Source organism: Patagioenas fasciata, chromosome 27 (assembly GCF_037038585.1).
Source record: "Patagioenas fasciata isolate bPatFas1 chromosome 27, bPatFas1.hap1, whole genome shotgun sequence".
Taxonomy (NCBI): domain Eukaryota; kingdom Metazoa; phylum Chordata; class Aves; order Columbiformes; family Columbidae; genus Patagioenas; species Patagioenas fasciata.
The window spans coordinates 5074847-5098828 of record NC_092546.1 but is presented as its reverse complement, the minus strand read 5'-3'; the positions used below and the strand labels follow the sequence as shown (position 1 = coordinate 5098828).

At 47.4% G+C, this 23982-nt stretch overlaps 1 protein-coding gene across 3 annotated transcripts; it reads right to left on the bottom strand.

Moving 5' to 3' along the window:
* Positions 1 to 108: 108 nt before the first annotated feature.
* DAZAP1 (DAZ associated protein 1) lies at positions 109 to 23913 on the bottom strand. Of its 3 annotated transcripts, none has more exons than XM_065858577.2 (12): positions 23751 to 23913; positions 19127 to 19167; positions 18524 to 18690; positions 18144 to 18209; positions 17505 to 17615; positions 16038 to 16086; positions 9182 to 9264; positions 5969 to 6122; positions 4354 to 4383; positions 3791 to 3931; positions 2960 to 3142; positions 109 to 1112 (listed from the first exon to the last, which is right to left on the bottom strand). In XM_065858577.2, the coding sequence occupies exons 1-12, from the start codon at positions 23780 to 23782 to the stop codon at positions 940 to 942; spliced, it is 1230 nt and encodes a 409-aa protein (XP_065714649.1). In that variant the 5' UTR covers positions 23783 to 23913; the 3' UTR covers positions 109 to 939. The 3 variants fall into 3 exon arrangements, with proteins under 3 accessions (XP_065714649.1, XP_065714650.1, XP_065714651.1); XM_065858578.2 differs by having other exon boundaries at positions 17505 to 17612; XM_065858579.2 differs by lacking the exons at positions 9182 to 9264; positions 18144 to 18209; positions 18524 to 18690; positions 19127 to 19167; positions 23751 to 23913 and having other exon boundaries at positions 17505 to 17616.
* Positions 23914 to 23982: the final 69 nt, after the last annotated feature.

Below are 23982 nucleotides of genomic sequence, written 5' to 3'. Positions count from 1 at the left end.
GAGTTTCAAGGCTGCCAATCGATTTCTCACAAAACCACAAATTCACAAGAAACTTTTTTCTCAAAATAAAAAAATAATAATTAAAAAAAAATAAAAATGGAGACAGGCTTGTGTTTCTAATCCAAATGTACTTCTCTTTATTCAAACCAGGGGTAATCACTGGTTAGTGCAAAACGCACCTAAACCTTTTTGCCTGAGGGAAATCTACATCTTAACAAGGCCTCCGTTAACCCCGAACGAAATCCACAGAGGATTTGAAAGCGTTTGAAGCGCAGATCTAAGGCTGCGCCTCCTAAGTGACTCTGTGCGTCGACACGTCTGCACCTGCCTTGTTACCGGTTCGACACCAGCGGGTAACAACAGCAAAATACACTCAGTAGATTTCTTTGAACTCCCAGAGTTTCTGAACCAGCCGCCCCACCACTGAAGTCGGGAGCGAGGGGGCTGCAGCTCAACCCTCACCGCCAACAGTGCTAACGGAAACCCTGTTTTAAATTAAAAAATAAGCCAGCATACATAGTAGAAAATTTCTCTTAAAAATTTCACAATCTGTAAATGTATATATTTTTTTTTCTTCTTTTAAACATAAAAGTTTACAATATACGGTAAAACAAAGGCTCAGGAAAATAATTTCAAAAAAAAGAAACCTGAAGTTTTGAATTAAAGCTGAAGACATTTTTAAAACCCTGTAGTTTGAACCAGTGACATTTTCTTTATTTGTGCTGATGGGTTAGAGAAAGGAAAATGTTTAAAAACTGCAGTCCAAACACCCACAGCTTTGCCTTCAGAAGCCACCTTCCCCCAGCCCACCCCCCAAAAAAAACCAAAGAAAAGGTGTTGTTACGTTTTTCTGCCATCAAGTATGTGATTGTCACAAGTTCAGAAGTCTGGGATTCCTGGGCTCGCCGGCTGCAGCTGCTCTGTGGGGCAGAGCTGACGCTAGCGCCGGTACGGGTGAAATCCTTGCACGTTGTGGTTCTGTCCTCGGCCGAAGCCGCTGCCGCCGGCCGGGGGGCCGCTGGACGGCTGCACCGAGGGGCCTCCGTAGGGAGGCGGCTGCTGGCTGGGGTCAGAGAATCCTTGTCCGAAACCACTCAAGTCTTGTCCATACCCTGGGGAGAGGGGAAAAGGCAGCGTCAGCTCCCGGCCTCATCGTTCACGCGACAGCGGCGCAAAGTCCAAACCCCACGCTGCTCCCGCCCCCCGTGCGCGGCCTCGGGAGCGAACGCCTTGGCCAACACGGGAGGGTGAGCAGCTGCTTTCACCTCCCCGCACGGGAGAACGGGCCAAAGGCAGAACTGAGGTTTTACTTTCGGGGTAACCCTGTCCAGGCTGGCAGTTGAGCTGTTGCATTACGGCTGTGCAAACGTGAAGCGGCTTGCAGCTCTGCTGCCAGCTCCTCCTCAATTGGTTTGTTTTGGGTTGGGTTTATTGCCTAAAAAACAGTACTGGCAGGTTCAGCAGAGATGAAGGTGGAGCAAGGAGCTCCACCAGCTCCTGTCCTGCAGCAATCGGGCTGAGTATGCAGAGCAAGCGTGCAGTCACGGCTTCACCAGCTTCCCTTGATGGGGAAACACGTCCTGCACCGGAGAGACGCTGGAGAAGAAAACCTCCCACTCCCCTTCAAAACACACAGCGCTGTTGCCTGAATATATGTTTTAATTAACCAACCAGCCTCTCTTTCAATACTCAATTAAAAAAACGTAAATTGAAACATAAGGGGTAAAGTTGGCAAAGCAGAAGCCAGGTTGTGATTACTGCCCCTGTTCTCCTTCCTAATGGAACCCTGGGTCCAAAGTCGCCCTTGGAAAGAACAAACACCCTTCCCCAAGCACTCGCTGCCCGGCCAGGCTAAGGCGGATTTGTTGCAAGTTCAAAGCACAAAGGTCTATTTGATCTCGTTGTCCCTCAGCTGGAGGAACTCGAGCAGTGAGGGCGCAACGTGGCCCAGGAAGAGCCGGGCGGCTCAGAACAAACCCAATCTGGGGATGCGGAGAAAGGGTGAAGACGAAAGATGGGCTGGAATTCCTGCTGCCAGCACGCAAGACAACTAGATGTAAATTCAGGACACTGAGAAATTTAATAAAAGTTCCTGTAATTAAATACGACTCTTAATCATAATAGTGGCATCAGTGCAAGCCTCTGCTATGAAAGATGGTATTAAGAATCCTAATTACTAAGTACGTTTCTGCAGTTCTGCTTCTCTCTATGCAGGCTTAAAGCAGGCTTAGCTCTCTTAATCCAAAACAAAGTCTCTTAGCATGTCTTCAGTATTTCAATTTCAAGCTCTGCCCGTCTCTCAGGACTTGCTACCACTAATGAGCATTAAAACACATCTATCAGAGGCCTCTATTAGCTCAAAATGCTAATCCACTCATTTTTTCAGACAGAGATAAGCAGGCAACCCAAAATACACTTTAACTGTTTGCCAAGGGGTGAGGCTCAGAGCGGAGGGGGAAAATCAAGCTATTCTCGATGTACTCTGCAGTGTTCCAGCATTAAGTGGTGGAAACCACAGTTCTGCATTTGTTTATCACAAAGGAAACCTACAGCATAAACCTGACCAGCCAGACATTCAGTACCCACTGTTTTCCCCCCGCTTTCCTGATCCCCTGGCTCCGCGCTCCGAGCCGTGCCGAGCACGCTGGGTCACATCAGAACCCGAGCTCAGCTCGACCAGAGGACAAAACCTCAGCGAACAGCAGCGTCGTTCACACCTCGGCTGCGAGTTCTCACTTCTGCCAGCTGACAGGAGTCTGAAGACAATTTCACAGCATACAGGGAATATTTTAGAGTCGATTATGAAAACACCCTCTGGCTAGAACGCTGCGTGAGCGCTGGCGGCCGGCACTCCCATCCCAGACAGAGGCGCTGGTGAACTGTTTCTGAACACTGCCTTTCTCCCCAAGTGTCAAGGAAAGGCAGGAAGGGGAGACAGACGAAGCAGGCAGTTACTTACCAAACTGACTATAGGGGAATTCTGGCTGAGCAGTTGGGGGTTTGCTCATGTCCTGAGTTGCCTGAGATGGCGGTGGTGGCGGCGGGAAGGCGAGCGGGGCTGCCCCCGGCGTGGCGGGCGGAGGGGGGACTCCAGGAGGGGCAAACTGGTCAGGCGGAGGAGGTGGAGCACCGTAACCAAAACCTGTGGCAAAAGACACCATGAACACCATCAGGACTTCCTGCACGGCTTGAGCATGATAGAATTAAAAAGAAATACTTAAAAGTCTATTAAAACCAAAGTGTTTGTGAACCCGCATGCACACGCGAGATGTGAGGAAGCAGCCGCATTACTCCAGGTCTCAGGAGGAAAAGATACCCAAGATATCCCAAACAAATGGGTTCTTCACAGCAGAACGAGCGACTCCAGGTAACTGGGTGCCATTCTCTACCTTCTTTTTTAAAGCAGGTTTGTGACCAGGCTTTTCAAAAGGTGGCCTGAGAGGTTAGGTACTGAAATCCTATTATATTCCCAGTGCCAGTGGTGACCTTAATTCCTTAAGCTGCTCTGAAAACCCCAGCCTGCGTCTGGCCCAGGTCACCATGCAGTAATCTCCAACTTTTCTCTCAGTAATAAGGGTACATGATCAATCTAAACTAATTCAGCAACACAGATGTAGAGTAGGGAACGTAATAAGTGATTCTTGCATCCCAGAAGAAAGGAAACCTGAGTCATTGGCAAAAATACTTACAGCTCAGGATACGCGATTTAGGCAAAACATCTAAGCATGTTTTGGGAAAAAAGGTCCAGAGAAGTAGGAGCAAAAGCGAGGAAGGGGATTGTGCGACTCACTGAAGGGCGGAGGGGTGCCGTAGCCCTGCGGAAATCCCTGCGGAGGGGGGAAGCCTCCGGGAGGGGTGGAGACGATGTAGGAGGTAAAGGGCGGCGGTGGCGGCGGAGCTCCTCTGCCCGGGGGCGGCGGGCCGTACCCCCCTAAAATCACAGAGACAACAACAACCAAAGCGGCTTCAGGAGGAAAAGCTGCTGCTCAAGTCAGAATCCTCTAGATGGGGTAAAGCTGTTGGATATTTACACATTTCAGACGCAGTCTCAGCTGTCTATGAATTCTTACTTTGGGAAATATTTGTCCTCCAATGTCCCTACTGTAAATAATTGCGGTTTAGAATGTAATTCCTTGATAACGAATTAGCGTGGTTGCTGTACGTCAGCTCCCATTACTGATTGGGTAAGAACGCACTATCTTCTCCTTCGTCCTTTCAGGACAAATTCAATCAAGCTCTTAAATGTAGGTTAAATACTACAGGAATCCACAAAATCGCTGTTAATTCTTAAAGAAACTGCCCCCGGCTCAGTGGGATTTTGCTTTTACAATTGGTCCCATATACCGTACTTACCAATTGCCTGTCCAGCTGGCACCCACATCCCTAAAATAGAACAAAAAAGCGACTTATACGGGCACTGAAGCTGTGTAGTGTCAAACAGGAGTGACCACAGACAGCCCACCCTGCTCTGGCACGGGCTGGGACCCTCCCAGTGTCCCTTACGGATCTATTTTTACGGTCCTTGGTCTATTTCTGAGTCTGTAATTCTGAAAAGACTCAATCATTCAGCAAATAATGCACAGAGCAGACACCAGTCCCCAAACTCCTGTCAGATGGAGCGTTCAACAACTGCGAGAAACTACCCTAGTATAATGAAAACCCACTGAGAACCGCAGCAGACGACACATCCAACGCATTTTTAATACGCTACCAGATTCATCCTCATTATTTTTTACATTCTTGAACCATAAAAAAACATCATCTTCTGCATTTGTTACAGCATTAAGATTGAAAGATAAATGCATTTACGTTTTCCATTAATCTTTCCAGTAGATCAGATATCGTTTTCTCGACAAATAACCACATTGAAAAATAATCTACTTTCTCAATTTGCGCAGTTGCAGATTAGCACATCTGGGCAGAATGTCAAAGCCTCAGCTGCGGCTTTCAAGTTAATAAGCACCATGGGGAAACGAGCAATCCCCGCACCGAGGTACCATCTATTGTAGCCAGAGATGAAGCCGTGACGCTCCCTCCAGCCCCCCAGGTGAAAATTTCTCATCTATCAGAGCGAGCAAGTTCTGTTCTGTCAAACGCAACTCAATTATAGCACCGGATTTCTGCAGAAGTTATCGAAACTGTCTTTGGATGAACTCAGCATATTTATCCCGGCTTTGAAATCTTGTGGGGGTTACAGCCATCAAACCCAAAACACACGGCTGCTCCTTCCAGCCCTGAAGGCTTCAAGCTAAATCAAGAAAATTAGATGCAGTAAGTGCTCCCCGGCACCACTGCCAGCCCCATAGCTGCTTGTTATTTTTCCAGACTACATTAAGCAATAAAATCCAAAGACAAGACCATCTGTTTTTCCCTCATCCCTTTCAAATTCTCCTTTGAAACTGCCTCATCCTTGAAAACCTGGATTTCAACAGAATTTTTTGTTAGGGTCTCACACAGGCGCAATCCCACAACCTGAGCTTTCTCAGCGTTACCAAACCCAGGTCAGTTCTGTTTGGGGAGAGGCAGAACCAAAGGGTCCAGGTGATGCTCTGTGACACACGATGGACTCTGCACAACCCACCGGCTCCTGCGCCATCAAACAAAAGGCAAACGGGTGGAGAAGCAACCTCAGCACACTCAGGGAGGCCTGACGTGTGGCATTTTAGCACTGCTATCCATAATCCAGCAGGCCCATCGCAGAATGTCGGGGTGGGAAGGGACCGCAAAGCTCATCCAGTGCAACCCCCCATGGAGCAGGAACACCCAGCTGAGGTTCCACAGGAAGGTGTCCAGGCGGGTTTGAATGTCTGCAGAGAAGGAGACTCCACAACCTCCCTGGGCAGCCTGGGCCAGGCTCTGACACCCTCACCCCGAACAAGTTTCTTCTCATATTTAAGCAGAACCTCCTGTGTTCCCATTTGCGTCCCTTGGCACGTCCCAGTAAGCCCGAACGGGGGGCGCTCGGTACCTTGTGGGCCGTATCCCTGCTGCCAGGTCGGCGGGGGCTGCCCTGCCCAGCCGTTGGCAGCGCTCGGCATGATGCGGCTTCCCCACTGGCTGGCGCCGGCCGGCCCGGGCGTTTGGCTTTTGCTATCGCGGGGTTCTGCGCGTTTCACCTCCACCTAAACAAACAGAGGGAGCGTTCAGGAGAGGTGGGGCGGGCCAGCGAGCCCCCCTGCCCCTCACACACACCCTTCGTTACGCTTAAGACTACACTTAGCATCTTATGACTTACGGCTAAGTACTTAATTATTAAACTTAAGGCCAGTAATTTAAAATGTTTCTCAGGTACAGTATATATGACGGTAAGACATTACGAGTCCTACTGTTGAGGTATTGCACGTAAAGCACATCCTACAAATCACTGTTCCATCATAGCACAGTATTCAATGGCTTTAATCTTAAAACAGCAGTACCCTCTTACAACGGCTCTTCACTTAAAACGAGCAGGATCTTAAGCCATTTATATACTAATTTAACACTTGAGGCATGAGTTACAAAGACGACATTTTCAGTAAAAAACCTTGGAGTAAAGAGCACGCTCTGAAAAAGGGTACTAATGCTTTAACCATTCCAACGTGTTCGGGGTTCGTTTGAGTTACAGTTTAAACCCACCCCAGCTAACGGCAATTTCAGCTCTGCTCATACCTGAGAAACACACACTTGTTTGTTTCGCTTTTTGTTTGCTCGGTTTTAAACTTAGGTTTTTATTTAAATGTCTAATGGAAGATAAAGACTTACCTTCCCCAGGCTAACGCTTAAAGAATCTCAATTAACTCAAACAATGTCAGAGGGAATGGATGTGATAAGAGAATCTTACATTACATCTAACAAAAAAGTAAACAAACATGCAAGTAATAAAAATGGACAGTTGAGTCAATAAGAAGCAAATCTTCATACTGTGTTAAGTCAGTGACAAAAGCCCTCCTGTTCTTAAAATTAGTAAGCCACAGCGATTAACTTATTTTATTCAAAGATAAAGTGTCCTAGTGTTCCGAGCCATCGAGTAAGTGCGTTTGACCTACTTAAAATAAGCTGCACATTCAATATAAACCTCTCTCTCTCTTTCTCAAAAAAAATCCACTTTCTGATTTAATGAAACACTCTCAGCCCTCATGCATGCTGAATTAAAGCCTTTCTTATTTTATGATTAATTTTAATGGGTGCCAGAGTACAAAGAAAATAAATCTCAATCATCAATGGGCCTGAGTAGTATGGAAAATACAGTATTCAGAATTCTTCCTGCCATGTCTTAAAGCCCATTCATGTCAGAGAACAAACAGGAAACAGGCGCCAGGCAAGGACACCCCCTAATGCCCCAAGGACAGCAGGCGTGACAGTCACCAAATCCCCTCCAGAGGCACCGGGGGATCCTTCAAAGGGCTCCAATTAATGAGTCTTAGCACATCTGCCCCAGGGGACTCGGTTACTGCTTACAAAGCACAGTCCTCCTTACAATCTGCATTTTTTTTCCCTTTCAACAACATATGGATTCGTTGCAGCGATATCTTTTTAATTACCAAAAAAAAGAAAGCGATACCATTTTTAAAGCGGGCATTAGAGAGAGCGGAGTATCCGGAGCTCATTAAGCTACGTGGAAGAATCCCATTAATTTTTCAGCGAACTGCCAAACCGAGGACTGAAAATCCCTGCGCAATATTCCGAGTGAGGCGAAAACTCCCCACCTGCCTAAAGCCCGGTTGACACCAAGAAACGAGGCGTCTCCATCGCTGCGAGCTGAAAGAACAGCCAATATTTCTGCTTTTTATGTCATTGAAAGGGAAGAAACACAAAGGCAAAGCAGCTGCGCTGCCCTGTGTTCCCATTCCAGCCTCCTTTGTGACACAGCTGCTTGTTTACAAGGTTTGGGGCAGCTTAAGGCAATTCCAAGGAGAGATGTGCGATGGATAATTCAGATCCACACCGGCGCACGTTTTCTGCTCCCAAACGGGCACAAAACTGCGCACGGGAGGAAAGAGGGGGAGCAGGAATGGTATTGGTGTTCCTGATCACACCAACAATCTGCGTTGGGCAGCAAACCAGCCCGCCCCTCCACCCCAAAACAGCTCACAGGAATGAAACCATCATATACTGCATCATTAACCAAAAATCCCACTGATACCAGGAATATATCCCCTGCTAGCTCAAGAAATGCTTATGAAATATCAGCTCATTGAAGGACTTTAGAAGACAATGCAAAATGATACAACGTAATAATTCCAGGGAAGGGACAGTATCCTTGTGTTTCTATTCACTCTGAGCATAGCAGTTTTAACGCTTTAAAAATTGTGGGTATTATAGGGTAAAGCTTGCAAGGACTCTACATTTACAAGAATTTCCTGTGGTTATTTGTCATTAAGAACCTGTTATTTTTCTCTGTATAAAACTTGGGTGTCCTGCAACAATTGCCTTTGGTTCTATGTTGTTTTTCCACAGGTACAAACACGTTCCTTGCTGAGAAACATCAAAGCTAGCACAAAAATCCCTCCCTATCAAACACCCGCTTGCTGACAACACAGTATGAAGATGAAACAACCAGAGGTCACTTAACTGCATTGTGGTTAAATACTATATAGAGTACGTGGGTTTGTATCAAAGTTTCACAGTAAGTGACCCAATTTTTTTAAAAACCAATCCTTCACGATGTTTTTTAGGGGTTTTTTTTTTCCTCTCTTTTCAGCTTTAAGATCGTATAAAGGAGATTGGCTCGCATCGCCTCAAAATTGGAGTATCAAATAGACATCTGAAGGAGTGGTAACTTAAACCAAGCCTTGAACAACTCCGATTTCATTGGGATTCTGGTTTTCGAACAACCCACTCCCATCCTTGCACCCCCAAGCGCTCCAAACCCAGGTCGGCGCTTTTAATCCGGTGTCGTGTTAAGCTCTGTCCCCCAGGTCTGTCAGCACAAGGCCTTGCCCAAAGAAACCAGCCCAGCCTAAGGCCTCAGGCCTTGCAGATCTGCGGCTTTTCTCCAAATCCCAGCCCCAAACTCACTGCCTCTCTCACCCCTTTAAGCAACTCCGAAGACTTTCCCCACCTTCATGGATAAAGCCTCGAATTTGGATGCACACGCTGTCCCGCCTGAAGCTGAATTAGTTCAATTTGACTCGCCAGTGAAACTGCGAGTTGCCCAAGACTTGGTTCTTTCTTAAGGTAAAATAAAACTACAACTACACACTTTTTTGCCCATGATGTCGTGAAAATGCATGTTGACAGCCTGGTCCACTGATTGTTCGTCCTCGAAAGTAATAAATCCAAAACCTAGCCAACGACGAAGAGTGAATCAAGGTAGCAGGGTGTTGTGACACAAAACAGGATGATGAACAGTATTAGGGGCGGACCAAGGGTTCAAGCAGGGGTTTCAGATAACGGAGACTTGTGTTAAAGTTTCAACAGAAGTCAATCTGAGAAATTGCAATGGATACTTCCTGGAATTAGGCAATTCATGCCTCATCTTGATTTCAAACATGCAACTTAAACTGAGGTTTTCAATCTATCTTTTAATTTGATTTTATTCCTAACCCACCTACCAGGAAATGGAAAAAAAGTGCTAATATAGTCATAAATACAACTGTGCCACAGGATTAAAACCCAAATACTTGTGGGACAGCAGATTAAAGTCAAGCAACTTCGCTGCTCCTATCTTTGATCCAGACTAGGTTCCCAAGGAAAACTTCTGTCCCTGTTCCCCAAGCTGCAAAGCAACTTCCTCCCATCCCTTTCCCCGTCTTCCAATTAGGGAATATTTTCCGTGGAAAATCAGAAAGTTGTCTTTGAAATGTAGCTGTTAAAGCATGAGAAATTTTACCACTCCGTGGATGAATGAGAAGCTTCAGAAGCTGACAACCTAGATCAGAGGTTCTCAAGTTTCCCACACCTTAGCAAAGCACATCGTGGCTGTTACTCCTTCCACTGCAGCAGCCCCTGCCAACTACAGTGCTGCTTAGACCGCGACGCTTGCCGTCACATCCCTTCATCTCTTTTATTCCTTCTAATTTTCTGCTGCTTTGCTCTTGAAAAATCCATGCGATGCTTTCCAGTCCCTCCTTTTGCCCAAGACAGCGCTAAGTGCTGCAGATCCCTTTGATGTGACCACGGCCCTCGGTGGTGGTGGCGGCTCAGCCGAATGCAGCAGCTTTTGAACAAGGACCCTACAGGTCCAACGCCTGCAGAAGACGCCAGAAAACAGGCAAAGCCCCAGGACTAAAGGGCTTCTTGGGGCCACGCTTTGAGAACCACTGCGCTCAGGTTGTAGCTGCCGATACTGCCAAGAGAGTGGCAAAATCGTGGTTAATGCCACCGAACACGGAGGCCGGTTCATGCCATCAACCACTCGCTGCCGCTGGGACAACGCGGTCCCGGGAAGGTCAGGACACATGCAGTACATAAACTGTGCCATTCTTTAGATTAGCTAAGGGGAGAGCAATCAAAATTAGAAAGAAAAACAAGGTGCAGCATCAAAAGCATATGGAACATGGATGCATTTCTGCTGTTCTGAAACCCAAGATTTCCCCCTTGGTTTGCATTTTGCTTTGCAGCTAGTGCTGACAGCAGCCATATATTGCTCTAAAGCGTTAAACAGAAATACAGTATCTATAACAGTTAGTGTCTCTCTGAGCTTATCCAACTGGGTTGGGTAAGCCCAAAGAGGCCTATTGTAGAAAAAGTTTATATATATAAAAAAAATACACAAAGATACAGGCCAAAATAGATTCCAGCAGGTCAAATTCTGCTGTCAGCAACAAGAGCAAAAGACATCACTAAAATAAACTTAAAATAAAAAGGAAAAAACTTAGCATTTCCCACACACAAGAGACTGGCAGTATAAACGAAGTTTGGTTGAGCTGTGATGAAAGCAGCCTCAAAGCTGAGAGCAGCATTTCATCACAATATATTTGTCTGAGGTTAACTAGAAATCTAAGCATTAGAGGCAAAAGAAAAGTAGTTGTATTTAAATCACACGTTTAGTGTTACAGCCTTTATCTAAAAAGGCGTGGGAAAGAAAAGGGATGGATACCATCTACAGCAGAGGGCTGCTCGTTCAACTGGATCCCAAGACTGAAGGAGGGGAACAGAGCGTGGTGGGGATGGGGCTTGGAAGGGGAGAAGGAGAGGAAGAGGTCACTGAGGAAGCCAGAGAAAGGAAAATGAAAAGGGCCAAGATAAGGAACAGTGGAGAAATCTGAATACACCACACAGCGAAATTCCACCCACATTAAGTTTTAAATACGCCAAAAGGGATGAAGTCTGGTAGGTGTATTTTCTGAAGGACAGGACTCTATTGAAGACTGAAGAAACTAATTGCATTTAGCAGGAACCCAGGAGGACCAGGGAACAGAGCAAGGATGCTGGTTCGCAGCCAAGGGGAGGAAGAGAACAAACACAGCAAGAACCTGTAAATTACTTCCCAGCTGTTGGTTCAGCCAGGAATTGAAAGCAGAAGCAGCAGAGACTGCAACAAAGCCACTGTTTCTTTTAAGATGTAAGGAGGCTGCGCTTCTGCTCGGGACTCTGCAAAGAACGGGGATGAAAGCGGAGCGGGGAGGGACTGCGAGGAGCCAGGATGACTCGGGCGCTCAAAGACACCCCGGCAGCTCCTCAAGGACATCGCTGCGGCTCTGCCGCCAGCCCGGGCTGCTTCCCAGGAGGAGCTGGAGCCTGGCGGATGCTGCGGGGATTACAACAGGGAGGATTCTTCCCTCCTCCTACCAGCAAACTAGTGCAGAATCCCAGAATGTCAGGGGTTGGAAGGGACCTCAAAGCTCATCCAGTGCAATCCCCCCATGGAGCAGGAACACCCAGCTGAGGTTCCACAGGAAGGGGTCCAGGCGGGTTTGAATGTCTGCAGAGAAGGAGACTCCACAACCTCCCTCGGCAGCCTGGGCCAGGCTCTGCCACCCTCACCATGAAGAAGTTTCTTCTCAAATTTAAGTGGAATCTCTTGTGTTCCAGTTTGTACCCATTGCCCCTTGTCCTATCACTGGTTGTCACCGAGAAGAGCCTGGCTCCATCCTCCTGACACTCACCCTTTCTATATCTGTAAACATTAATGAGTCACCCCCCAGTCTCCTCTTCTCCAGCTCCAGAGCCCCAGCTCCCTCAGCCTTTCCTCACACAGGAGATGCTCCACTCCCTTCAGCATCTTGGTGGCTGCACTGGACTCTCTCCAGCAGTTCCCTGTCCTTCTGGAACCGAGGGGCCGCAACTGGACACATTATTCCCAGTGATCCAGATCGCACTCCCTCAGTTCAGCTGCGAGGATGCTGTGCAGACTGTGTCCAATGCCTCACTCAAGGCAAGGTCGATCACGTCCACCGCTCTGCCATCATCCATCCATCTCGTTATGTCCTCAGAAAAGTCAATGAGGTTGGTCAAGCACGACTTCCCCTTGGTGAAGCCATGTTGACTGCCCCTAATGACCCTCTTATCCCTGACATGCCTTGAAATGGCACCAATGACATACAGTAAGGGACCTGCTCCAAATGCGAGGATGACAAAGGTAACGGAAGAAGGTGAAATTCACAATGATACAAGCAGAAGATGACAGCAAAGCGGTTTTTTATGTTGTAAATACAGCTCTCGTGTTAGAGGACGGGGATGGAGCGAGCAGGGCCCTGTGCCACAGAACACAGGTCAGAAGGGAAGAAGGAATGTGTTGTGATCAGGAGAACCCACCACAGACTCCCAGCTTTCCCCAGGGACTCCCAAGGCCAGTTTTGGAGATGACGGTTAGTTACCACGCTACGGAAAAGAATGTAATAGAGCAAAAATGAAAGCCAGAGCAAAAGGATTCAAGAACACTGTTTAAGAAGTCAGATGAACTTAGGGAGAAAGTATTCGGATTGAGACGAGGTTTCCAGAACTGGACATATCTGCCCTTCTGCTTCAAGCGACCACCAGGGAAGGGGACCCAGAACCCTCATTTTGGTAGAGCTTTAAGCAGAGAAGCCATTAATTGAGACCACGATTAATCCAGACCAGGCAGGATGTTCTAGTACCTTCTGCTCAGAGGCTGCAAGGCTGGGATTAAATACTTCAAAGATATAGATGATACAATAATTACTGAAATATTTCAGAACTTCAGCCCCAAATTGCACTCCGATGCCTGTATCTTTGTCTCCACTGCCTCCTCTATTGAAAACCAGATGCTCTGGAGCATTTACATAGATGAATTTATGTCCTACTTAAATAAAAGATATCTGTTGAAAGAAGATTAAGATAGCTAAAGCAAGAAAACAAAACAAAAAAACAAATATATTGAAACTTCGTTTACACTCCAATAAAAGACAAAGCCCGTCCCTCCTCTGACTGTCGAACTGGCCTGTACCTCTGTGATAAATTATCACCTAGAGAGAAGAAATCTAAAGAGATATCGTTAATCACAGTCAAACAATTCACAGAGAGAAAAGAAAATAAAAGAAAAAGAACTTACTTAACATTACCGTACTTTACTATGAAACACTTAAATATGTCACTAAGGATGTATGTCTAAATTAAAAATAAAACTAAGACTTAACAGCTTAATAAATATGAAGTGAAGAATATATTTCTTAATAATGAGTCAGAAGAGAAATGAAAGTTCAGATGGCAAACTATTCTCGAGCATGTAGAACATGCTACAAGGTGGTCAGTGCGACTGAGCTCCGGTATTTAAAATATTGCCTCTTAATTGTCAAACAGATGGCGGATGCAATGGAAGGTGGATGACATGAGACTTGCTTCATATTTTGACCAAAGGTTAAATCGCGTTGGGAAACAGCCTAGCGACACTTCCAGCTTTGGGTTTTGCTTGGTTTGGTTTTTATTAAAAAAGCCATCTAGCATACAGGGATTATATGTCCCAATCAAAAACTATGTATTTCAGAATCACAGAATCGACTGAGTTGGAAAAGACCTCAGAGCTCATCCAGTCCAACCCTTGGTCCAACTCCAGTCCATTGACCAGATCATGGCACTAAGCGCCATGGCCAATCTCAGTTTAAAAACCTCCAGGGCTGGTGAGTCCAGCACCTCCCTGGGCAGCCATTCCAATGCTGACCACTCTCTCTGCACAGAATTGCTTTCTAATCTCCAGCCTCAATTTCCCCTGGCAGAGTTGAAGCCCATGCCCCCTTGTCCTATTGCTGACTGCCTGGGAGAAGAGCCCAATCCCCCCTGGCTAGAACTGCCCTTCAGGTCGTTCTAGAGAGTGCTGAGCTCAGCTCTAAGCCTCCTCTTCTCCAGACTGAACAAGCCCAGCTCCCTCAGCCTCTCCCCATAGGGCTTGTGTTCAAGTCCCTTCCCCAGTCTTGTTGCTCTTCTCTGGACCCGCTCCAGCACTTCAATCTCTTTCCTGAGCTGAGGGGCCCAGAACTGAACACAATACTCCAGGTGTGGCCCCCCCACTGCAGAGCACAGGGGAAGGATCACTGCCCGTGTCCTGCTGACCACGCTGGTTTGGATACAGGACAGGACACCATTGGCCTTCTTGGTCACCTGGGCACACTGGTGGCTCCTGTTGAGCTTCCTGTCCATTAGTCCCCCCAGGTCCCTTTCTGCCTGACTGCTCTCCAGCCACTCTGTGCCAGCCTGGAGCGCTGCAGGGGTTGTTGTGGCCAAAGTGCAGGACCCGGCACTTGGCCTTGGTGAACTTCATCCCATTGGAATCAGCCCCTTTTTCCAGCCTATCCAGATCCCTCTGCAGAGCCCTCCTGCCTTCCAGCAGCTCCACACTTCCTCCCAACTTGGTGTCAGCAGCAAATTTGCTGATGATGGTCTCAATCCCCTCATCTAAATCATCGATAAAGATGTTGAACAGGACCCTCCAGCCAGTTCTTAATCCAGCAGAGAGTGCGCTTGTCCAAGCCAGCTTTTGCAGGAGGATATGATGGGAGACAGTGTCAAAGGCTTTGCTGCAGTCTAGACAGACCACATCTACAGCTTTCCCCTCATCCACCAGGTGGGTCACCTGATCATAAAAGGGGATCAGGTTGGTCAGACAGGACCTGCCCCTCCTAAACCCATGCTGGCTGGGGGTGATCCCTTGTCCATCCTGAAGGTGCTGTGTGATTGCATTCAGGATGATCTGCTCCATAACCCTGCCAGGCACCGAGCTCAGGCTGACAGGCCTGGAGTTGCCAGGGTCAGCTTTGCAGCCCTTTTTGTGGATTGGGGTAACATTCGCCAGTTTCCAATTGTATGGGACCTCCCCAGTGAGCCAGGACTGTTGGAAGATGATGGAGAGTGGCTTGGCGAGCTCTTCTGGTAGCTCCCTCATCACCCTAGGATGGATCCCGTCTGGTCCCATAGACTTGTGAGGATCCAGACGGCTCAGTAAGTCACCAACTATTTCCTCCTGGAATACAAGGGGTCTATTTCGCTTCCTATTGCTGTCAACCACCTCCAGAGTCCAGTTGTCCTGAGGGCCACCTGTCTTACTGGTAAAAACTGAGGCAAAGTAGGTGTTAAGTACCTCAGCTGAGGGCTGAATTAGCTCAGGAAGTCTTCTATTGATGTCCCTCACCCCGGCCCCAGGAAGGCAGCAGACCTCCCCGTGGGATGGGAGAATTACTTTGTGTCCTTTTTTCTTTAATTTTAAATGAAGCCATTTAACCAAAACAAAAAGCATATAATGGATGGATCCTGTTCTGTTCTCAGGTTCAGACACACTCTGAACTGGAGCAGCCCCCCCATGCAGTTACAGACATCGACATACCTGTCATGTGCAACAGGAGGAAACTCTGCCTTTCCCCCCCATAGCACCTTAAGCCACAGGAGTGGCTGGAGAATCAAATTTAATTCAATAACTAGCAAAAGAAACGAAAAAAATCCACAAATGAACATGAAACATCTGACCTTAAATGCACAGATACCAACTAAAGCTGCAGATGAAGAGTCTAAACTTGAAGTGGTATTTGCCCAGTGAATTATTCTTTTTCCTGAGGCAACGTAGAAAAAACCAAAAAGTCTACCTTTTGTGATGGTGTGAAATAGTTTGCCATCTGACTATAGGAGAGTATGAAGAAATTTCAAGGACAAACTAGATCAGCCTTTACCTCGGGGCCTCTGTTTCTCTGCGTCATAGATCATGACAACTTCAGTGACCTGGAAGAGAGAAGGGAAATTCCACTCGCTCTGCGACCAGGGGGTGGCACCCCCAGCACCACCAGCACCCCCGGCCGCTGCACCAAGCGCAATCCCAGGCTGGATGCAGCACGAACAAACTGGGGATACCGCTCTCCAGGGGAGTTTAAGAAAAGCCTGAGCTCATCTGTTCTGAAAAGCTGCTACACTGTGGCCTTTAAGGTCTCATCACAGTTAAGGTTTTAATCCAGCGTTATGGGCACGACACTGTTTATAGCCTCACTATAGCCTATGAAAAACCCCCAAAGGTTTCTGTTTTTCAACATCCTATTCATCAGTGCAGCTTCTTAAAAGATTATTTTTTCCATTTTTAAACGTTTTCACTCTCAACATGAAAAGCAGCTTTAACTGCAAACACATTAAAGAATTTCCACAGCTTCTCTGAATTACTTACTTGAATATCAGTGTGGCGCAGAGCACCAGTTAGAGACTCATGCTGTAAACAGCATTACAAAAACCGCCTAAGTTACGCGAGATCAGCATCAGCGTGACTTAAAAAACAGGAAATGGAAAATGCAAGCCGTTCAAGGGCTTAAAGGTTTTCTTCAGAATAAGCATCACTGTGGCCACAAAACATATATAAGAACCCCAATTTCTAAACTATTGTTAAAGATCTACTACTTACTTTAAAAAGCACTTACACTTAATGGCTGTTGCCTTCTACATTTGGTGGAATTAGCTCCACAGCTGTGGAACATGCTCCCCCATTTTTATTTACAAGTCTACTGCAGCCTTTCAAACTAAAGAAACAGTTGTTAGCCATTGCCTTTTATATATCTTAAATATTATCTTAACCAAATTTTAAATACTGTACTGCTGATAAACTTAGTTACTTGAGATCTTAGAGAAAGGTATTTAAAAATAAATCACTAAATGCCACTCAAAGATGGTAAGTTCATGTCAACTGGCACAGTCCTGGATTTAACTCCAGCAATCCTGAAGTTTCTCAAGCTAGTTCACAGCTGAGTTGGGTAGTTTAGCTCAGCAATTCACCATCTTGAAGCAGTAACGATAGTTGGGATAAATGGAAATTAAAACTACGAAAAAAGATACAGTCATTTCAGTCCAATGCTATAAACTGAAATAAAACCAGGTGCGTTAACATGAGTAGTAGTTTGTATCTAGGAGGGAGGTTTTTGGGACAAGTGAATTCAGTTGATTGTAGATGATGACTTCAGCACCAAATAAGTTACATGTCAGAGCAATGGATTTTGACAAACACCGCGATTCATTTCAGGATGATGAACATTTACTACAGTTTATCACAAATTGCTTCAGTATGTCCCTAGAGCAGTTTGTCTACATTAACCCCAAATGTGACAGCTACGCAAAACCTGAGCAAAGGCAGTGGGGGAACATCGCGCGGTCCAATCACTCACCACTCCGAATTTCTTGAAGTATTCCCTGAGCTCTGTCTCGCCACAGTTATGAGGAATCCCACCAACAAAAATCTTATTTGATTTATTGTTATCGCTCCTGGATCCTTTCTGCTGAATCAGGGAGAGGAGAAGGAAAAAAATCTGTCAGAAGGACAATCAAGTTGGCCACTTCTGTCATTTTAACACTTGAGAGGAGCCTCTCTGGGCTCCAAGTCTCCTGCTCATTAAGTGAAGCAACTGCACGCTCAGAGCGCAGAAGTTGAGTGTTCAGTTATAACCCCAATCTCTGTTCTTCAGAAGATCAGAGAACCATGGACTGTGTTCTGAGGCCATTTACTCACTTTATGATGAAATCACACGAGCCTGCAGGGCGTGGAACAGACTGGGAAGAGCGGCAGCCCTGCGAGTGCAGGGCCAGACGGCGGCTCCACCGCGGGACAAACCAACCGATACCCCACCCACAAACTGGCCAACGCAGACACAAAACGTTCATTAATGCCCATTGAAGTCTTACCATGGACATCTCCAAAATAAAATTTACACTCAAGGCCTGTATACTGACTTGCGATTTTAAGGATATAACCCAATGTAAGCCAAAACGCGGAAAACAGGCAGGATACACCAAGTATCTTTCCTTACCCATCCTTCCTTCGGTCTTGTCCTTTCTGGCTGCATCCCCCTAGGTGTACATGGCTTTGGATCAATCTGGAAGAAGTTCCAGTTTGGTCAGATCTCAGCGTGCAGAATATCGTTCTAAAAGTCACGTTTACGGCAGCTGAACACAGCACTGCTGAAATCCAGCTCCTCAGATCAAAGCTAGCGTCAGTACATCGCTTCTACAACGTGACACAAACCACTGAGTTAAAGCTGTCTTACAATCATTAATTATAACCAACAACAGGTTACTTTTACACTAACCAGCCTGCAAATAAGCAAGCCAGGATTTCAAACAGATCTTTGGAACAGTCTGGAGAAAACAAACCAACACGCACACACAAAAAGCCACAAAAGCAACTTACATTTCGGCCGTCTAATGTATGAGGTCTACTGGCCAGTACTGTTCCCACACAGTTAGGATCTTTAAATTTGACAAATCCAAATCCTCGAGACTGGTTTGTTGTTTTGTCTTTCATAATTACACAGTCTACAACTTCTCCATATTGGGAGAAGTAGCTACGAAGAGTTTCTGTTAAGAAAAAACCATATATTAAACAGAACCAGAAGTAACTTTACCAGGCTGCATTCACAGTTACAACACCAAAAATAAGCAACTAAAATTCAAACTCATCTTTTGAAAATTATTACATTTTACTTCTTCTAAACAAACGGTATATACTGCTTTATTTCCACTCGCACACCAACCTAGCAGCATCACAGTAAAGCAACGATGAAGAATTGTTATCCAAGTTGACAAAAACTTCAACACCAAAACCAGATGGAAAATATAAACCCCAAAGTGATTCATATATATTGGAACTCTCTCCACAAAGATTTTCTTGGTTAACAGGAGAGAGCAGCACAACCCCATCCACTGTTCCCTGTGGCTGTTCCAGAGCTGTGTGTCTGTCCGGGATTCCCTGCTCGCGAGGCCTGGCCCAAGGGCTGCGGAACACGGAGCTCACCTTGTGTCGTACTCCAGTCCAAGCCACCCACAAACAGTTTCCTGCAATGGAAGCAAATGGCAGTTTTAGGGCGCTACACCACAGGTGCTTCAGCTCATTTAATGCAGGAGTCAGCTATTCTGAAGAGGTCCGCGGTACCGAGGCCTCCAAAATACATTACAAAGCCTGTTCTTTGGGAGAATTCACTAGTCTTTGTGACAACAATCTTCTCTTTCGTGAACAGAAAAGCCCAAGTTTCTCCACAGTTCTGATGTCCAGGTATTAGAGAAGGCAGCGTCGCTTTGAGAGATCATTACAATAGTCAGAAGGGAAAAAACCACTACATAGAACATCACACCAAGTACATTTACCTCCTCTTCTGCAGCAGAAAGGAGTTCCAGCACAGAACATAGTTCAGAAAATATGTAAAAGCCTCACTGAAATGATTTGGAAAGTGATCCAGGAGCACCATTAAAGTCGTTCTACCTGGTTAAGCCCACACCCATGGCAATGGGACGGTGGTTCCTGTCAAGGCCTGGACGTGGGCTCTGCGGTACTTACAGGAAAACAGCTGCAGGGTCCAGGCGGTTCCAATTTAAGGATGAAAACAAAATTCAAAGCTTCTGAGATAAAGCAAACTGACAGAAAACCAGACATCCTACTTGAGTTCATTCCACTGAACCCTCAGGCTTCCTTGGCCCTCTGTTCTCACCTACTGTCCTGGTAAAGTCCTTAAAGTGCTGTTCAAAACAAACAAAACCCCTCCACCCACTCTTTTTACCACCCATTCCTTTTACCACCCATTCCTTTTGTTATTCCCTCACCTAGAAAGACCAGTCAGAATCACTTTTGTCTACCTTTATCTTCTAGTTAAATGAAAGCAAGAGTACAACTCCCAAGTTCAAGTCTGAAAGAGAAGGCAAACTTGTGAGGCAAGTAGCACTAATTCAGCTATTAGTCATCAAACCATTTCACAACTCGGAGCTATCTCCAAATAGATGAGAAAGTCATGGCTAAAACCCAAACTGAACCTCATGTGTGAAACTCAGGACAAATCAGATTTAACGCTGCTTCTGAAAGAGGAGTCAAATCCGAACCACGTCACGCCGGAGCACGCCAAGGCCTCACCAAGCGCACGAGGAGGAGTAGGGTGATGGAGGTGATGCGACACCACCGGCTCTGCAACTCCTTATCAGCTCCGGGGTGTGACAAAACGGCCATGCAAAGTCATTTAATCCATCATCAAAAGTGAGTTCAAAGCCGCCTCAACACTTGGCTCTTCGCGGTAAGCAGCAGCAACTCAAAAGCTCTTCTGTTAATAGTCTTATGGGTCTGCACAGCAAGTTCTGGGGTAGTTTACCTTTGGAGGACGCCCTCAGTCCTCCAAGAGGAACCGCAGCCTGCTTGTCTTCTGCTCACCCTCAGTACAGCTGAAATATGGCTGGGAATTAGTGCAGCTTCCCTGAAACTGAGAAACTGAGGTTCTCCTAACAAAAAACCCCAAACTTCCTCCCACCTGCTTTAAGAAATGGGCCACACTGGACAGAGGGCACCGGCAAAGGGACAGCCCTGCAGCCCCAGGTCCTGCGTGGGAGGGAGTGGAGACAAACCCGCAGTGCTTTTCACTTTGATTCACTGTGATCAGCACCTCGTCGTGACCCTTTGCAACAGCCAACAGAGACTGAACCGCTGCCTCGGAGCGCACAGACACCGCACGTGCAAACAGGGGGTGACTAAACTCTGTATTACGCAGCACCCGCAAGTCTTGTTCCGATTAGGAAATTTTATTTCTAAGTCACTATTTGAGAGGTGAAACAAATTGTATCTTTAAAAAAAGAGACCAACTTATGCACATATCAAAGCGCCTTAAGCAGCCAGACAACAACCACACTGGTGTGCACGGTGCTGCAGCAGCGGCTGCTCCTGCGTTATCAGGACGTGTCCAAGCGCAGGCCTGGTCGCTATTGCTCGGCCCACGATGACCAAGTTTTTCTCAAGGACAGGAAACTCGCCCCACCTCCCTCCCCTGGCAAAGAGCTTCTCGGGGCATCGGGGCAAAGAACATACTCAGCACCAGGCAGTTTTCAGCAACAGGTCATTTTTAATGACAGGCAAAGCTCAGCCGCCAGCCCCGCCACGCTCAGACCCCCGTCCCTTCACCACGTCTGCTCTGCACGCAGAGAACGTGCGCAAATCCGTGTGCTGCTGCTTGTGCCGTGATTTTCAGGTAAAGTGAGTTCTACGAGGAAATAACTTTATTTGCTAAGAGGAGAGGAAAAAGTAACCAATCTCATGCTATATTCAGATTAAACTTTTGATAGCCCATTAGCGGCGTTTTCTCAATCAACTGTATTCTGTGATTTTTTTTTAAACTAAATTTGATAGCTTGGTGTGTAAGATCAATCTAACAACACCAGCTGTATTCCGACAGAACATCGAGCAGTCTGCAGGATTCTCCGACATTAACAGTCATCGAAACCTTCCAATTTCAGTATTATTTGTAGTCACCCTACATGGATTTAAACAAACAAAAAAAGCCAGGTTGCATAAGGTCGAGCACAGCAGCTGTATGTAAATACACGGCTTCTATTTGCGTGCATAGTATAGAATGGGAAAAGTCAGGGCTGGACACACTGAGCAAACCAAGAGTTAAGTAATCTCGACCTAACCCGTAGATTTACACACCTGGCGAGTGGTCCCTGCCCACACTCACCTGTATCACCGGCCTTTTCCTCAGCTCTTACCCCCGCTGCCTCCCATCAAACTTGGCTTCAAACAGCTTATGGGTGTTATTAAAATCACGCCATCAGTTGGAGCCTGTGGGCAACACTGGCCTCGCACCTCCCGACACTCACCTGGGGAGCCGGATGTGGAATAGCGACTCTGCTGAAGTTAAAGGACGTATAACAAGCTTCAACCAAGCTTCAACCAAGTTGTTCTGCTTCAGCTGTGTCCTGACAAAATTTTACTTGCTAATTTACTATTTTCTGCCATAAATGTGTCTGTCACTGGAACAGCTAACCCCAGAATTAGTAAGAAAGGACGCACAGGTATTTTAAAAGTGCCACAAACTCTTTGCCTATGTAAAATAACCTGGCAGTTTGACCAATACCTGTCCTTTCTCTTAGCATCGTCCAGTGAACTACATCCTGCAGGACACAGCGATCTCAAGAGCAGCACTTTCATTTTGTAATTAGTACTTCGGACTATTTTGAACAATGAATAACACAAGGCCCTACCTACTCATACTGAGATGACTCCAAGGCCTACAGCCTTCTAAGTATTATTTAACTTCAAATCCCCATCTAGAAAAGCACTTACATTTGTAGCTTCCTATTAAGACTTGCACCTCACGACATCTTTCAAACCAAAACTTCCTTCACACAACTACAAACAGTTGACTAAACTGCACTTTATTCTACACTTTCTACTTGGGCACTTTTGGGGGAGGAAAATCAAAAGAAAAACACCATCTCTGATTAAAATCCGATCCTTTCAAATCTGATTACAACTCAAAAGGATCAAAATCTAAGCAGTCTGCAATGGGAATGAGCCCTGGGCTGGCCAGGCCTGCTCAGGATGGAAGTTGAGGGTATTTTCGGAGTCCGCACAGCTCGTTAGGCACCAGACAGTGATTAAGGCCCAGAAGCAAATAAAAACACTTTCTGAGCAAAACCTACACATCTAAACGTGCCTTGCGCAATGTGTGCTGTTTGGAGCAACACGCTACATTCAAAACGGTTATTCCACCTCTCGGATTTGTAAGACTATACAAATTAAGAACACACAGAGTAAATAAGCAGCTTAGCAGACGCTGGGACATCACGAGAAGGCAGACTGGTGCGTGTCCACCGCAGCTCCAAACGAGACGACCAGTTTACATGCTGTGCCAAAACTTGCAGTGAAAGCCAAGCAGCCCATTTTTATTATTATTATTATTTTCTCTTTTCAGTGCTAACATCCCGAGTCTCCAGCCTCTCCGTGTAAATGTCACAAAGCTTTAGAACACAGCACCGAGGCAGAGCCACATTAAAAACGTCCCCGAAGAACCAGAGCCACGGCAGGGTATCGGTTCGGAGAAGCCGCAGGACGGCTGGGAAGCCTTTAAACGGAACGCAGCGCTCTTCTGCCCGCAGTTCAGCAGCGGAGGGAAGTTCGGCCGGGCAGCTCCGGACGGCGGGGACCGAGGGGACGCTCCCGCCCGCCACCTTTGCCCGGTCGGTCCCCCTCAGGACCAGCCAAGGTCCCGGTCCCTCCGGCCACACAGCGGGGAAGCCCTGATGAGTCACCGGAACGAAGCCACCGGTGGGTTTCACACCCCGTTAGCGGCGGGGACCGGGGAAACAACCCGCGTGTCCCCCCCGGGGTGCGGGCGGGCGCGGGAAGCGCGCGGTGACCTTGGGCGCGCGCACCTGCCGCCGCAGCCCGGCGCGGGCCGGTCACGTGAGGGGGGAGCGCTCCCGGTCCGCAGGGCCCAGCATGGCGGGCGGGACCGGCGGCGAACGGCGGGACCGTGGGGGAAAGCGTGTCACACCCCCCCCCGGAAGTCCCGGCGCGGCCCTCGCCTCAGGGCGAAGGACAACGGGGCCCGGACCCCTCGTCAGGCGGCGTGTTCCACCCCCCCCCACCCCGCTCCCCTCCTCACCCGATCTCGTCGGCGCCTCCCACGCTGTTCATGGCGGCGGCGCCTCGGCGGTATCCGGGGCCGCGCCCGGCTCTTCCCTCCGGCGGCGGCGGCACCAGCGGCAAGTCGCGGGCTGCGGGCGGGCGCTCGTCGCCGTCCGGCAGTTCCCCGTTTCCCCCCCCCCCCCCCCGCGCCTCCCGAGCTGCGCAACGGCCGCCCCCGGCCCGGCCCCCCCCCCGCCGCGCGCTCGCGC

Bases quoted from the DNA above. Each gene is read 5' to 3' on its own strand.
- DAZAP1 (XM_065858577.2), bottom strand. From the start codon at position 23,782: ATGAACAGCGTGGGAGGCGCCGACGAGATCGG. The intron at 16,087-17,504 runs GTGAGTGATTGG...TCTCTCTTCCAG, and splicing joins ACTTCAAGAAATTCGGAGTG to GTCACTGAAGTTGTCATGAT. The intron at 1,113-2,959 runs GTAAGTAACTGC...CCCTCTCCCCAG, and splicing joins ATTCCCCTATAGTCAGTTTG to GGTATGGACAAGACTTGAGT.